The sequence below is a fragment of the Garra rufa genome, chromosome 9 (genome assembly GCF_049309525.1).
Source record: "Garra rufa chromosome 9, GarRuf1.0, whole genome shotgun sequence".
Classification (NCBI taxonomy): Eukaryota; Metazoa; Chordata; class Actinopteri; order Cypriniformes; family Cyprinidae; genus Garra; species Garra rufa.
The window spans coordinates 31694155-31711649 of NC_133369.1; the positions used below are offsets into that span (position 1 = coordinate 31694155).

Consider the following 17495-nt stretch of genomic DNA (forward strand, 5'->3'; position numbering starts at 1 on the left):
GTGTGTGAGGGGGAAAAAAAAGAGAAAAACTGAGAGAAAGAACTGCTTAATACGTTTAAGTTCGGGTATTAATTAATGTGACGACTGTATTCTAAGGAATTCACAACTAGTGTGTGTTGGGTGTTTTCATGTGTGGTTTCGATATCTTAAGGGATAGTTCACCCAAAAATAATAAAAAAGATGTTTATCTGCTTACCCCCAGGGCATCCAAGATGTAGGTGACTTTGTTTCTTCAGCAGAACACAAACAAAGATTTTTAACTCAAAGCGGTGCAGTCTGTCAGCCATATAATGGCAGTGGATGGGCACCAAACCTTTAAAAGTAAACAGCGTTTACGACGCCAGAGCGCATACACGTGTAACGAGCCGGATAATGAGCTCATGCTCAGGACAGATGGGCATCAAAGGTAAAAAATGATATAAATACTGTTCCGTTTCTCGCAAAAACCGATCGTTTCGTGTCTTAGGACATCAGTGTATCGTCACGAGCCGCAGGGTGTAATTTGGATTTATCTGTGCATGTTTTTTTTTTTTTTTTTTTACTTTTAAAGGTCTGGTGCCCATGCACTGCCGTTATATGGCTGACAGACTGCACTGCTTAAAAATCTTTGTTTGTGTTCTGCTGAAGAAATAAAGTCACCTACATCTTGGATGCCCTGGGGGTAAGTAGATAAACATCAAATTTTCACTTTTGGGTGAACTATCCCTTTAAGATGTGTCATCTTAAAGTTTTAGATACAGTCTTTTTTTTTCACTGAAGCTGCTGCCATCAGTTTTTGTAGTTTTAAGTGCAATTAAATGGTATAAATAACGCTGTCGCTTGACCAGTTGCTAACTTTTATGTTTAGGCTACTTTTATGTTCACTCTTGCTGTGTTTACAGCAAGTACTCACGGCTAGCACACAAAAAAGTGGGCTGACTTTGAATACTCGTTCATACAGAGATGACTCAATTTGAATAGGCTACTGTATGTAAACTGTTGTGTGGGCAGGACAGTTTTTAAAGAGATAGTTCACTCAAAAATGAACATTCTGTCATTAATTACTCACCCTCATGTCGTTCCGAACCCCTACGACCTTTGTTCACCTTCAAAACACAAATGAAGATATTTTTGATGAAATTCGAGTGCTTTCTGACACTGCATAGACAGCAATGCGACTGACACGTTTAAGGCCAAGAAAGGTAGTAAGGACATCGTTAAAATAGTCCATGTGACATCTGTGGTTTAACCTTAATTTTATGAAGCTACGAGAATACTTTTTGTGTGCAAAGAAAACAAAAATAAAGACTTTAGTCAACAATTTCTTCTCCGTGTCAGTCTTCAATGTGTTTTCACGAAAGTGATGGGTGAAACAAACCTTTTCGAAAATTCGAATCATTTGAGCCAGTTGCTTCGCAAAATGATTCACTTGTTCCGAAGCGCTCAAAACACCGCATGCTAGTGGCACCTGCTGGTCAAAACTGTGTAAATGCAACAAAAACTCAGACCAAAACAGGCAAAACATTGTTTTATGGAGAGCTTGTCCAAACAGGCCAATAAGAGTCTGGCCAATTAACTACTGCTCCTTCTTTTAATTACACAAATGTCTCATTAAAAATGTCTACAAATTGATAAAACTGATTCGAGATCAGGTACAGTAAAAATCATAGACGCTGGTTCAATGGTTCGCCATTGGGGGTCTTCTTAATGAACTGGCATGCTGGTTCACAGAAATTGTTAAACGTGAAAAACTAAACCGAATGTGATTTTAAACACAGGGGTAGCCCTCCTATCTGATATGTGCCACCTCAGATTCAATTTCACACACTCCAACCCCCTAAAACTCGTTGATTTTAACTATTCGATTGGGACGATAACCAGTGTATATTAAACTATATTCAGTGTTTTAAACAAAATAAAAATAATGTTTCATAATGTCTTTTAAATTAATTACTAACAAAAAAGACATTTGTTAAATACACACTGATGTTTGTGAGTTTGTTAAATGCACTGGTGCGTAAAGAAAGCGGCAATAATCCCTTCAGTTAAAATCGGATGAAAGTAAAGTGAAGTTCAATTTTTGCAAATGCCTGCAAACCATTAAATGTGACGAATTATGCAAACTAGAAGCAATGGAGGACCCTGCATGTCCAAAAGTGACGCTAAAGGGGTATCCTGAGCGTCAGAAAGTGACTCCAAGGGGTCCTGACCACCAAGCTCCAAATGTGACGAATTGGGAGTGAGAACGTGTTGGTTTACGAGAGTATCATGACACATGTGTGGTGCTGCTGACACAAAAGCCAGTGTTCGGATGTGCTGTGTATTGTTTACGAGCAGAGAAAAATGCACACTGTACTTTAAAAAGTCTTTGTAAACATGTCTGAAGATTTCGACAGAATAGGTGTCTTGCAATTTTTTGCCCAGATATACTTATTTGGACCAGAATATACAGACGATGAACTAAGAGAGCACCACATGCATGTGTCATGATACTATCGTGAGCGCTCATCAAAGACTCACATGGAACAGAAGAAATTGTTGAATAAAGTCATTATTTACATTTTCTTTGCACACAAAAAGTATTCTTGTAGCTTCATAACATTACGTTTGTACCACTGATGTCACGTGGACTATTTTAACGATGTCCTTACTACCTTTCTGGGCTTTGGATGTGTCAGTTGCGTTGCGGTCTATGCTAAGCTCTCAGATTTCTTCATTTCTTAATTCTTATTATCTTAATTTGTGTTCCAAAGATGAACTAAAGTTTTGAGTTTGGAACGACATGAGGAATTTTCATTTTTGGGTGTGAACTATCTCTTTAAGAGACACAGCTGTTATTAAACACAGTCGTCAATCCCAAACGCCGACTGTGTGAACATAGCCTAAATGTTGCTTTATTATTATGTCTACACTCTCGCCCTCCATGCATTGAGTTCCATGTAATGATATCTTACCCTATAAAAGCTGCAGTGAGTCATTGGGGTCAACGCTGTGATCTTTTGGTAGTCTAATGTCTGCTGATCTCATCTACCCTTTCGGGCATCTGTAATTTTCCCCAACGTTATTCTCGCTGCAAATGCTGCAAGGGATCTGATTCTAATTTCAGGAGGGACATGCTCAAAATGTGTCGCAAAAGGGACACTCTGCCAGACTGATGCACATGTCCTCAGACTCTCTTTAATATCCGTATGAGCCACACTGAGGCCTAAAGGATTATTTCAGGTTTAGTATACAGCATTGTTGTATTATGTTGATTGGAGCTAAACACAAGTTTGACTCATTCCCTAATTGTTTTCTTTAAAGGGGTCATCGGATGCAAAACTAACTTTTACATGTTGTTTGAACATTAATGTGTGTTGGCAGTGTACACAACCACCCTACAATGATAAAAATCCACCCAGTGGTATTTTTTTAATCTTTAAAAGTAATATCCCCTTTTTAAAATCAGGTCATTCTCAGCTTTTTGTCGTTGTGACAAAACACAGTTGATTGACATGAGCGTTTTACCTAAGACCCGACCTCACTGAGCTGAAATAGTCTGAATACGATTGCCATTGTGTCGACTCAGGTGCAGAGGAAGACTCTAATTGAGCGATTGAGGTGTTCTGTTGTTGGATGTAATAATGAACATAGCAGTAGTCATTTACTCCCGACATCTGAGCTGCTTAAGAGGCAGAGGACAACGTTACTTTCGTTTTTAAAAGGAAAGCACCGATCCCAATCTAAATATGCATCTATGTTTCGTGTGAATCATCCGTGATGCAGCTTCACCCACAGCAGAAGGTTTTTTATGCATCTTTGCAAATGGCCTTTCTTAATAATGTGCTTGTTGGCAAGTTTCGCCGATAAACGCGAAACGCGATAAACGGCTAAATGCAGCTAAACACAGCTAAATGCGGCTAAAGTAAACATTACAGCTCATAATCCCTCAGCAGAGAGGGGCGGGGCGTGCAGAGCTCATTTGCATTTAAAGGGCCCATGCGATAAAATGAGCTTATATTTTGCAGAGCTGATTTTGACAAGGTAAAATGGTGTTTTTTTACACTACTATTGAGAATTTTTGAGTATATTAGAGACTTTTCATTAAGACACTAAAGAATCATATGAACTTGTGGAAAATGCATGGGCATCCTATGACCCCTATAAAAATGCAAAAACGTAATGCAAATGCAAATGCAAAAATATGTGAGGCTTACAATCAGGGCCGTAGCTGGGGTTTTCAGGGCCCAGGTGCAGGTTGTACACGTGAGCCCTGTTTGAAATTGTTTAATTTGTGTGTTTGTTCTATTTATTTATTTGTTCTATTTACATAATGTTTAAGTTTTTTCAAGTTTAGGTGTTCAGGTACATAAACCGAATGTGAAATAGCACTGCATAGTCTTCACTGTAAAAATTAAATATAGATTAATTCTTGTTAAAACTACAAAGTAATTCAGTTAAGAGCAGTGAGTGATTTTCTTTCTTTCATTTTCTTGGATTAACATTAAGGACATTGACAGCAGCTAGTAAAATAGGCACGGTCACTTTAAAAGACAATGCATCCAATATAAAAATACACATCTCATTTAATAATACACACTCATTTAAACTGGTGATCTGTATTTGTTCGTTGAGGTGCAGGAGGACGCAAAGGAGAGATCTAGAAAAGATATGGCAAACAGTACAAATGTAAATATAACAGTAAAAATAACAATATGTATATTCTATAACCCTACCCCTAAACCATACGAATCACTCAAAGCTTTCTGCATTTTTAAATTTTCAGTCATTCTGAATGAATTATAAGCTTGTTTCCTTATGGGGACCTAAAAAAATATTCCCATAAGGTTAGAATTTGCTGGTATTAATACATGTTACATAGGTAATACTAGCACACAAACACACACAGCCTCTGAATATGCATTTTATTTTCTGTGATTGAACTGTTACTGTATACATAGCGACCTAAAAAGGGTGTATCAACTTTACCCACTTTACCATCTTGTATATTTCCTAAAATGCTATGGTATCCTTTTAACATTCATGTTAGAAAATGTCCATTAATAATAGACAGTTGAAACACCACAAAGATTTTTTTTAACATAATTTGCGTTGCATGTGTGTAAATGTGAATTTTAACCTATTGTCATAACACTGTACAACTAAACAGCATGTGACACAATAGGGCACCAGTTCATACACTGTGTCTTGACCGTACCCCACTGACATACTTGCACGTTTCTCTAGATTGTGAAAAGACCTTGCATGGCACAATGTCATAAAATATGTCTATTTTTGGAGCACAGAGTACCGTTTGCAATGATATATGTTAAGTTTAACAATCATAAAAGAATAATAAGCTATTCATTGTGGATGGGACATGGTGAAATGAAAATCTCGCTTTGGAAAAAAAAACTTTTGTCGATATCTCCGTAGTGGAAAAACGCACACATTTCAAATTTCCCACGATCAAAGAAAATACTAATACACATGTGTGGAGAAAAAATCACGGCTCGGGGTTCCTGTGTATGCAAGTTATTTAAGGTGTTTCAATTGTACACATGTCTATCATATATATTACAGGGCGGCAGTACTTACCACACATTTTACAAGATTAGATGTTTGTCAGTGGTACTTAGGATCTGCAGATCATTCGCCATCGTCCTATCAGTCATCTCCCCTTACTCTGTTTATGTGACAAGTGAAATTTTATGAACTACAATGTAAGAAGCTACTAGCAAGTTTACCGTGCCGAGTGTTATCATTGTGCGTCATCAGTCGGCCATATAGATGCCACGTAAACAATGCCACTCAACTGAATAAAACTAAGCATATTTTGCTTATTGTTGCTGCTGAAAATGGTCAATTATTGTCATGTCTTAGGCTGTACTAATCGGTCGGACTGGGAAAAACATTTGGAGTACTACAGACTGCCAAAAGTTAACAAATCAAGGAGAAAAGTGTAAAAACCTGTCTTTGAAACAAAAGGCGTTTGTGGTTGGCCAAACTGAACCAAGATTTCCAGAGCAATATGGCCGATTTATGTGGATTCGAGCACACCCCCTGACAAAGTGCAATTGGATATAACTTCAAACAGAAAAGGTTAGTAAGCATTTTTAAAGACTAATCATGCTAACACACGCAATGTTTGTCTAGTGGCTATACTTTTAAAAAAGGCATTTTTCGATGAAAATGAGGGACAAGTGGAAATTCGTTTTTGTGGTAACAAACATTATGCCAGGAATGCTGTCGATTGAACTAAACTTGTCCTGAACCCACAATATTCATCTAAACTTGACAGTTGACCTAGAAGCCTGGCCATGAGATGTGACTGTTTCCGTGTGATTCTCTCCACACCTCGGTGCGGGACTCACTCTTTCCGCACGTCTGGAATCTTGGAATCCTCACCACCAGCTCACTTTGAGTCAGCACCACTGTGAGAAATGTTTGAGACTGTTTGTCTTTTTCTGCTGGAAGTATATGCCCAAGTGCGTGCGTGGAGTTGTGTATGAATTGCGTCTTTGGTAGTGTGCAAGCAAAACGTGTAGATTGATGGGTGTGAGAAACATATTTGTCGTTCTTAACCCTGTTTACTTTTGTGCGTGTGCGTAAGTATCTCACAGACTGCCATTGAGGTTCATGGATCAGGGCCAGCTGTGATCCACCAATCAGCTGTAAGGTGACAATGGTTTGTTTGACCCATAATGCTTTGCAATAAGCCCACAGGGCATTTTCGAGTGTGTTGTCTGTGGGATGTTTCTCACCGTTAACTCTTGCACACACACACGCTTGTACATGTCATGTTTGGAAAACTGTGCCCACACAGTTTCTGTACACACACCCTCGGCTTCAGTTTTCCTATTTGTTGCCACTCATTGTCCCTGACAAAGTGGTTTTTGATAGCACATGCACACACAGTCACATACACACACACACACACACACACACACATACATACAGTCACATAAATCTTTCTGTCTATCATAGCATTCTGTGCAAACTTTGCTGCAGGGCACAAAATATTATCATTACCTAACTGACTGTCCGTATATTTACATGCGTAAATCTGATCCCAAATCACACCGTGCTGTCAGATTTAGCATGGATTTGATATATCTGTTATCTTTCAACAACAAAGATTAAGATCTGACTTTGTATAACAGCCAGCTCATCCCATGCTATGCGCAAAATTATTTACAGCTATAAATCTTTCTTCCATGAAAATGTGAGATAAAAGATTAGAGTTAGTTTTAAAGGGTTGTTACTAACAACATCAGTGCTGGTAAGAGAAATTAGTTGGGTTTGAGGAGTTTTTTTTTTTGGTTATGAGATACCATTTGAGATTGAAGTCATTGAGATTTTATCTATTTATTGTTGTTTTTGTGTTGTGTGTTTTAAAGGAAGTTTGTAAGAAATGCTTTTATTCAACAATATTGCATTACATTGATCAGAAAGTGTAATCATCAAAGAATCCTGAAAAAAATACACCATGGTTTCCACAATATATAGTAATGAGCACTGTTTTTGAGAATGAAAACGATGGTGGTGGAAATGGTATGTAATGTAATATAATATAATATAATATAATATAATATAATATAATATAATATAATATAATATAATATAATATAATATAATATAATATAATATAATATAATATAATATAATATAATAATTAATATATAAAAAAAATTAAATGAATAGGGACAAAATAGTTAAATGTTGTCAAAATGATACCACAGTTGTAGCTCACTTGTAAAACAATGATAAAAATCATTGTTACACAAAAAAAAAGAGAAATGGTTTATATTTATTTCACTTTTTGTATATTACCATACATTTAAATGTCATAATTTATATAAAATGTTCATAATATAGGACTGAAAGTCTGTTTGAGATCAAAGGTTTACATACACCTTGCAGAATCTGCAAAATGTTAGTTATTTTACCAAAATACAATTATACTTTTTTTTGGCATAGTTGTTAATGAGTCCCTTGCTGGTCCTGAACAGTTAAACTGCCCACTGTTCTTCATAAACATTTTCAGGTCACACAAATTCTTTGGTTTTTCAGCAATTTTATTTATTTGAACCCTTTCCAACAATGATTGTGTGGTTTTGAGACCCATCTTTTCACACTAAGGGCAACTGATAGACTTGTATGCATCCATTACAGATGTTTCAAACACTCACTGATGCTTCAGAAGGAAACATGATGCATTAAGAACAGGGGAAAATTTTATGAACAGAATAAAGATATGTACATTTTTTCTTATTTTGCCTAAATATCATTTAGTACTGCCCTTCAGAAACAGCAGGAAATAGTTACATGTTTCCCAGAAGACAAAATTAGTTAAATTTACCCTGATCTTCAAATTCAAAAGTTTTTACCCTGGCTCTGTTCAGGACAAACAAGGGACTCATGAACAACTATCACAAAAAACAAAACAAAACAAAACAAAACAAAAACAGCTGTGGCTCATTCAGGTAACAACACAGTATTAAGAATTAAGTGTATGTAAACTTTTGAACAGGATCATTTTTGTAAATTCAAGTAGCATTTTCTCTTGTGGAGAAAATTATCATCTTTCTCTTGTCTTTATGTAAATGTCTTTTATGTGAAATATCTTTATTCAGGTCAGTACTAAATAAAAATAACATGCATTTTGAAAGATCCCTCTTAATTTTGGTAAAATAATTAACATTTTGCAGATTCTGCAAGGTGTATGTAAACTTTTGACCTCAACTGTAGATGTTTTTTGGAGTTAATTAGTTCACAAAGATGGCAATATCCAAAATCCTTGTCCTTGTGAGAACATTTTTTGGTCCCCACGGGGAAACAAGATTATAAATCATACAGAATAAATACAGTTTGTACAGTATAAAACCATTACACCTATGGAATGTCTCCATAAAACATGGAAACCCAACATGTGTGTGTGTGTGTGTGTGTGTGTGTGTGTGTGTGTGTGTGTGTGTGTGTGTGTGTGTGTGTGTGTGTGTGTGTGTGTGTGTGTGTGTGTGTGTGTGTGTGTGTGTGTGTGTGTTCTGCTGCATAAATGCTTATCTGCTTGTCAGATTGCCTACCAGCCAAATCCAAAGCAAACAGAATAGATGTTGGGAAGAGATTGCCATTCCAGATTTACCTGCCCTGCACAAAGCTGGGTAAAATCAGCATGTGTGTGTGTATTTATGAGTTGTTAGTCTATCTGCTAGTGATCCTTTGAAGTTAATGACCAAATATGCGAGTGTTTCTGCCACATTAGGGCCCATTACTAGCTGTGGTCACTCGCATATGTGTGTGTATGTGTGCGTGAAGTTTTATGGTCTGTGCTCACAGTGGCCAAAGTGTTTGATGGTACATGTGAAGGTTCGAAAGAATGTGCATGTTTGGTTTCATATGTGTGCAAATGTGCGGGTGGTTTTCGAAAGCAGAGAGACAGCTGCCTTTTACTGCCCCAGGGGGTAATAAAAGAGGAAGGAGAGGCAGTTATTTGGGGTCTTTTATAGGGGCAGGAGGTTGAGAAGGGTTGGTTTTATTAGGGTCACACAGTAACCAAGTACAGCTGCAGGCATCACCCCTAAACCACATTCCACCATCACCTCTGTTCTACCTTTGTCTTTCTTTTTAAGTGTGAGTACACTTGATTATGTCTTTTAATCTGTATTTATACACTCTTAACTGTCCTGAATGTGATGGTGCACTGTGTATGTACAATATATATATGAATATGCATATGAGTGCACCTTTTGTTGGTGCTCATTTCATCTTGACCCTTATTTTCTATTCCCTGCTTCTTGTTAAGCACATCTGCTGTTGATCATCTTCACCTTGTAATCCGCCTGGCATTTCCTGCCTGGATTGGACAGTTGGCTTGTTTGCCTGGATCTATTTTATTTAACAGCTTTATCCCATTGGCTAGTTTAGCGTCTAATAAATGACTTATGGTCGACAATGCTGTCAGCATGGAAAAAAAGAAATGTGAATGTTTTGAGTGGAGGATCAGGTTACCAGGGAAATTTTGATGACTAGTGGGTGATTTCCATCCATTTTTATGTTACAATGCATTTACATTCCATTCATTTGAATGACAGTCAGTGCATTAAAAGTGTAGGGTCCTGTAAAACTGTGAGCGGAAAGACAGGACCCAGAGCAGGGTGATAGTGATGAGAAAGAAAGACTGAGATGGAAAAATCAGGGAGAGACGGAGGGGTGGAGAGGGACAGACAAGTTATTCTAGTTACAGCCAGCTGGCAGAAATACTAAAATAAGACGTGAACCTACCAGTGTGTCTGACTGAGAAAAGAGAGTGAGAAGGAGCTTGGGTTTGTTAAAAAGTCAAGCCAGGTTCTTTAATTTTTCTTATTTTTGAAATAAAATCCACTGACATTTGTTCCATTGACATCATGGAACTGCCAGTAAGCTTCGGTGTGAATAAATGCTACTGAGTGACAGAAAACATACACACACACTCTTGACAGTAACCTTTATTGTCCATGCATAGAAATAAGTAATGACTGCTGAAATTGTTTGTATAAAAAAACAGTGAAAAGAGATTTTAGATGAAGATTGAGGTTTTATTAAAATATATACAAAAAAATTAAAGAAGTAACGAGAAGGTTGAGATTGGAGCTTCATGGGGTTCTAATTACAAATAACCCTTTGCTTAGCTCCGCCCCCTTGGTACTGTTGCTATCAGACAATACAGAACGAAGAGGTCACATTGGAATGAATTGGAAATTTCAATCAACAGTGTAATTTTGAGTCACATGTGCTCATAAAATGTTAAAAATTGGATATTGTCTCTTTGGGGTGGAATGAATTGAAACATTTTATCCGTCTTTTTCTTAAAGGGATAGTTCACCCATAAATGAAAATTACCCCATGGTTTACTCACCCTCAAGCCATCCTAAGTGTATACGGCTTTCTTCGTTCAAATGAATGCAGTTGGAGTTATATTAAAAAATGTCTTGGTTCTTCCCAGCTTAATAATGGTGGTGAATGGCTGTTGAGATTTTGAAGTCCAATAAAGTGCATTCATCCATCATAAAAATGACTCCAAACGGCTCTATGTGGTTAATAAAGTACTTCTAAAGTGAATCGAAGCATTTGTGTACGAAAAATATCCATATTTACAACTTTATAAAACGTAATCTCTATCTTTTGCCGAAGGTCTTTGCACACTGAATCCGAAATTCTCGTCTGAAATTTTTGCATGTTAAAAAATAAATACGAACTTACGTTGTGTCAATCATGTTTACACACTCCCTCCGAAACTTTTGTCTGTCAGGAAAAAAATTCGGATCAGGTTCGATTTCGAAAAACGAAAAATTCGGACTCAATGGCCTTAATTGTCATACGCACATTCACTAGAAAGTGGTGTTCCAGAAGATGACCTAAGACATAGGCGTAGTAGAGGAAGGAGCAAAACAAAACACATGTCACGGATTAGAAGTACAAAACTAGGATCTGTAAAGAAATAAATTTAAGGATTTCGATATAAGCCAAGAGGAGACTGGTTTTCCTTTGCTGTAAACAAAACTTATGTTACGACTATGTCCTACATCATCCTCTGGAACGCCACTCTCTAGTGAATGCGTACAACAGTTAGCAGAAGATAGAGATTATGGTTCATAAACACGGATATTTTTCTTACACAAATGCATCAAATTCCTTCAGAAGGCTTTTATTAACCACACTGAGCCATTTGTAGTACTTTTTATGATGGATTAATGCACTTTATTGGACTTCAAAATCTCAACAGCCATTCACTGCCATTATAAAGCTTGGAAGAGCGAGGACATTTTTTAATTTAACTCAGATTGTATTCATCTGAAAGAAGAAAGTCATACACATCTTCATTTTGGGTCAACTATCCCTTTAACTAAAGTTTCAAATTATGCCTTAAGATTTATAAACTGTGGCAACCGCCAATTAAAATCAAGGGAAATGGTTCTAACAATCAACTGAATACAGTAAGATCGACTCTAAAATAACTGTAATTTTTAATTTAAAAACTATCCAAACACACAGATTCTCTACAGAGTTACACTGGAAAGAGCAAAATGTCTGTCTGAGAAAATGGAGGATGGCAACAGTTGCTTAAGTAGGATTGGTCAGGTACAATTTATGGCGAAGCTTAGCGAAGGGTCAACTGAGAAGATTTTTAAAAAAATGACAGACTAAACTACAGACATAACATGTTCCGACAGCATATCGTACATTGGCTTACATTCTTAAGGTGCGGTCGCATTAGCGAAATTTTACAGGCAAAAAAGGGCAATTGTCTGTTGTAATTAAAGTAGTGATGTATGAAGCACAGCTCACATGAAAGTCATTTCAATCCAACTTGAATCTTGAATCTGAGTTTGGAAATTCCCATTAACGTAGATCACTAATAAAATGACTGGATTTCGCTTGTGAAAATATACAAAAGTAAATGTGACCGCACCTTTACTGATATTCTTCTGGACTGTCTCATCCAAGTTTCAGATTTCCAGGTCTTCATCAATGTGAAGACCAAGCCTTAAAAGTGCTTTTGAGCCCGAAATGATGTATTTGTTAAAGGGCCCAATTTTAAACATTCTGGAACCTCAGATGAAGTATTTGCATGGCTCTCTGGTGTATTATTCAAATACATTGTCAACCAAAAGCATGAAAGAAAAGATGAGGGAGAAAGGAAATAGATTATATAAAATCACATTCATTGTGGTTAACAAGGAAAGAGAGTGATCTCGACGGATAGTCTTCCTTTTTCCTCATACTTTCACTCTCTGACATAAACTCTTGTGCACACCACATCGTCTGCGGTCATGGTCTGCCAAAAAAAGCAGGAAATAGACTATTAAAAGGAAAAATATGATCAAAGACCCATGTGTGTGTAAGCAGGAATAAATCTTACCAGAATCAGTTCGCCGTCATTGGTTATCTCCCTGGTCCATGAGGTTTTTGGACCCTCACCCTTCTGCAAAGTCTGTTCGCAACTAATCTTGCTGTCTGTTTCCCAGCAAGGAAGGCTCTGGGAAAAAAAACAGAGACAGACAAATATGTGAAGGCAGTATTTTTCTTTGGAGATGGAAAGAGTGAGAAACAGATCAGTGCCCATGAGAATGTGAGTTCCAGGGATGGAGGCTGAAGGAATGGGTGTATCCAGTTTGATAGCTCCTCTGAGATGAAGGGTGTGATTGAGTCCACATCAGAGATCAGGATTGGATAAACACACACATTGACTTCATAGGTTCTTGCTCTTTTGAGTGTTTTGGAAAAGGGAAATTTATCACAGACAGACAGATGTACAGTATGATGACTGAAGTGTTTTTCTAAGGGTGTGTATGTACCGTGCAGGGACGTCCATCCACTGTGGCCTCATTAAACTCCTCTCCAACTGTGAAGGTGACATGGGTGGTCCTTACAGAGGTGGAGGTCTTGATTGACAGGGTTTCTCCGGTCTGCGTAATCTCCACAGACGGCTTTGACGCGGCTGCAACCGCAATCTTGCGCAGCATCACGTTTACACCTGACAAAACACACACAAGCACATCAGAACAATCTCCTGTGAGTACAGTGAGTACTCTGGCATCCAAAGGACAAAAAGACCTGTGGTCGGACAGATCAGGAAAATGAGAGTGATGTTATTAAGCCTGGCTGTGCGCCACACATCTGCGCTCACTGCCGACACTGTCTGATGACATCACCTGATATGTGACCCTGGCCCACAAAACCAATTTTTTGGTCAATTATTTTGAAATTGAGATTTATACACCATCTGAAAATGTAATAAATATGCTTTCCATTGATGTGTGGTTTCTTAGGATATGACAATATTTGGCTGAGACACAAATTTGAAAATTTTGATAAAATTGCCTTTAAAGTTGTCCAAATGAAGTTCTTAGGAATGAATATTAATAATCAAAAATTAAGTTTGGATATATTTATGGTAGGAAATTTGCAAAATATCTTCATGGAACATAATCTTCATATCCTAATGATTTTTGGCTTAAAAATTAAATGATAATTTTGACCCATAATTAAATAACTATATTTAAATATATTTTAAAATGATATTTATTCCTGTAATCAAAGCTAAATTTTCAGCATCATTATCCAGTCTTCAGTGTCACATGATCCTTCAGAAATCATTCTAATATGATGATCTGCTGTTCAAGAAACATTTTTATTATTATTATCGATTTTTAAAACTTTGATTAATAGAAAGATCCAAAGATCAGCATTTATCCGAAATGAAAAGCTTTTGTAACATTATACACTATACCAGTCAGTATGCTTTTTGGGGAAATAAATTCTAGAAATTAGTACTTTTATTTAGCAAGGATGCTTTACAATGATCAAAAGTGATGATTAAGACATTTATAATGTTACAAAGATTTCTATTTCAGATAAATGCTGTTCTTCTGAACTTTCTATTCATCAAAGAAATGTTTTTTTGAGCAGCAAATCAGAATATTAGAATAGTTTCTGAAGGATCACGTGACTGGAGTAATGATGCTAAATATTCAGCTTTGAAATCACAGGAATAAATTACATTTTTAAATATATTCAAATAGAAAACAGTTATTTTAAATATTAAAAATATTTACAAATGTTACTGTTTTTGCTGTACTTTGGATTAAAATGCAGGCTTAGTGAGCAGAAGAGACTTTAAAAAACATTAAAAACTTACTGTTCAAAAACTTTTGACTGATAGTGTACTTTTTTGTCTTGTTTTGTTGCATGTTTCTTACTTGAAAATCAGTTTAATGAATAAATAATCATGCAAACAATAAAACGAATTATGCAAAAAATGTATTGGGGTGTAATGAAGTTGTTGGGTGCTATTAGTTGTTATTATTAATTAAAGATTAACCACATGGTGATTTATTAATACACCCAATATTAAATATTTATAAATAAAAAATAAAACCAATTATCGGTCAATCCCTAACACACACAACTTTTTTTCAATACATAATTAGTATTCCACACACAAATAAAAAAATCAATCTGTACATTCAGACAAAATTAAATACTGCATGTCAAATGGAGTCTTGCTGTGTGTGTGTGTTTGTAGGTGGGTGAACGCATTGAAAGGGGAAGTTATTCAACCAGCCACAGGGGATGCTGTAATCTATTAAACCTTCCTGACAGGAAATGGATAGAGCGCAGTTTGGAAGTAGGGAAGGGCAGAGGCAACAAAGGAAAAAAGCATGGCATAGTCGAGGGAGGGCAAGATTACTGACAAGAGAAGAAAAAAGGAGCAAGAACGGCAGCAGAGACATAGAAAAAGGGTACCCAAGTGTGAAGAAAGACAGCTAGATATACAGACCAGCCTGTCTCTGTGTGTGTGTGTGTGTGTGTGTGTGTGTGTGTGTGTGTGTGAGTGAGAGAGAGAGCCTCTGTGCATCGAGTAGAATTTCACACTACTCACCTCACACACATTCCCACCTGTCACCAAGGGTAAATATATACACATGGAGGCAGACAAGAGGGGGCCAAAATTTAGACACACATTCAGGCAGAGATGCATAAACAAATTAGCACATGCGAATTCACAGAAATTTAGTGGAATAAACACAAGAAAATGGAAATTGTAACTTATTTACAAGGCGTATTCTCACTAATCCAGGCAGAAATTTGTTAAAACATTAGCTAATAAAGGTAAACCGACTCTTGTCAGATCAAGCATTGCTTCAAACCCCATAACTAACTGAGAAAAGAAGTCAGAGGACTCAGACGGTCAGGGTCAGTGTCGTAGGTTAAGGGTCAAAGGAAGTATTTCAGAATAGAGGGATGGAGAAGAGGACACAAGATGGAGGAGGGCGGTGGATGACAGGGTGTGGTGACAGGTCTGGCCCATCTGTGCACTGAAATATTTGTGTGGCGAAAAGCCTTGTTGAAAGTGTGTGAATTTAAGAGAGTGTGTACATAATATGTCTGTACAAAACATTAAAGTTCATTCCTCAATCAACATATCTGTCAATCACGCACATTCCTAACATATAAGCAGCCCCTTTGGTTTTTACGACGACATTTGTCCTCAGAGGGGTTCGTGTGGCGGCATATCTCATCTCCTGCAATTTGGGGTATTCATATAATACATCAAGTCCCCATGTCAGAAACAGCAGGGCTTTTTTCCTCCTTTGTGCGCGTTCTCCGCCCTCTTTAACCTGTCTGCTTCATTTCATCATTCTTTTGAATGATCTACTTTTCCTTCTCAGGGAAGAGCTGCTGCTTTTGTTCGACACAGACTGCTGAAGTAGGGTGTTTGGGTGGCAGCAGTGCCCTCATTAAAAAGGACGTCAGTCAAATTTATGGAACCCACTGAAATTCCGGGATTCTGGCTTAAAGAGCGGTAAATATTTAAACAAGATTTTCCAAATTGGTTGAGAAAGACTAGCTACTGAACTAACTTTCCAAAACACACATTTTGAAAGCGCAAAGCGTTTTTATGTCCATGCGTAAATTACTGGAATGGGTTTTTAAAGCTCCAGTCAGAGCAGGATAATGTTGCTCAATTAAATTAAGCGAAATAAACTCAAACTCTTGCATTATTAAAACTAGTAAACCACTAAATAGCTATATATCAAATACTGGAATAAATACTGGTAGGATAACAATCTGGATGTATAGTTGATGGTAAAATAATTAATAACTACTAACATAAAAACAGCTCTAGTTATATGGAATGAATATTAAAACGGTTTTGCACACACTCACAAGAGTGGTGGTGAATTTGTTGGTCTGTAGCGCTCTCCATGAACGCGCATTCAAGATTGATAGTCAACTTTGCGCACGTCTGCATCATGATTAACACTTACCAAGGGCTTTGAGAAGCTCTTCGAAGTTCTCGGAACTTTTCATTTTCCAAGTGCCAGCAAAATCGGGGATTTTGCGCTCCATCGTGCCTTCTGTTCCTTTTGAGTGTATCCCACTAATATTCTCTCTGGTACGGGGCTGAGTGACAGTCCTTGAACCTGACACCCTTTAAAAGTACCTGCAATTTTGATTCTGAAAGCAGTGTTCCCACTGGTAATGCCAAACTGATTTTCCTCTTTCCTTTACCCTTCTAATGCTCTCTCTGTCCTTGACAAGAGAAACTTAAGATGTCAAGCCTTTTCTTCTCGTCTCAGTGTTTCATTCAGCTCTTCCAAACGTTATAGCCTGTGGTGAATAGGTTGAACCGAAAATTTGGGCCAGTTATCACGCTTAATCCGAGAGCGCACACACCCCTTCTTCGACAAACTCCGCCCTCTATTTGCCCTGTCAAATCCATCGGCCAATTATATTTCGAGATAATCGTCTTTCCCCGCCCACACCACGCCCCGCTAAAAAACATGTGCACTTTGAAAACGCCCATCGGAACTCAGTTTTATGTATGAATTTCTTTATTTGCACAAAAGATTTCAAGAATTAAGACTTAAGTTTCTTAAATTAGAATTGTTAAATATTGCTAGAATCTTCTTTTTGTTCCTATATACACTTACCAGTCACATTTATTTGTTTTAAAGTCTCTTCTGTTCCACCAAGCCTGCATTTATTTG

At 37.2% G+C, this 17495-nt stretch overlaps 1 protein-coding gene across 1 annotated transcript; it reads right to left on the reverse strand.

Annotated features, from left to right (window-relative positions):
* Positions 1–10429: 10429 nt before the first annotated feature.
* On the reverse strand, positions 10430–17134 carry crabp2a (cellular retinoic acid binding protein 2, a). The gene is made up of 4 exons (XM_073846781.1): positions 16773–17134; positions 13296–13474; positions 12860–12976; positions 10430–12775 (listed from the first exon to the last, which is right to left on the reverse strand). The coding sequence occupies exons 1-4, from the start codon at positions 16852–16854 to the stop codon at positions 12725–12727; spliced, it is 429 nt and encodes a 142-aa protein (XP_073702882.1). The 5' UTR covers positions 16855–17134; the 3' UTR covers positions 10430–12724.
* Between the last annotated feature and the right edge of the window lie 361 nt (positions 17135–17495).

Bases quoted from the DNA above. Each gene is read 5' to 3' on its own strand.
- crabp2a (XM_073846781.1), bottom strand. From the start codon at position 16,854: ATGGAGCGCAAAATCCCCGATTTTGCTGGCACTTGGAAAATGAAAAGT. The intron at 13,475-16,772 runs GTAAGTGTTAAT...GTGTTTTGTCAG, and splicing joins AGAGCTTCTCAAAGCCCTTG to GTGTAAACGTGATGCTGCGC. The intron at 12,977-13,295 runs GTACATACACAC...TTTTTTTCCCAG, and splicing joins TGGATGGACGTCCCTGCACG to AGCCTTCCTTGCTGGGAAAC.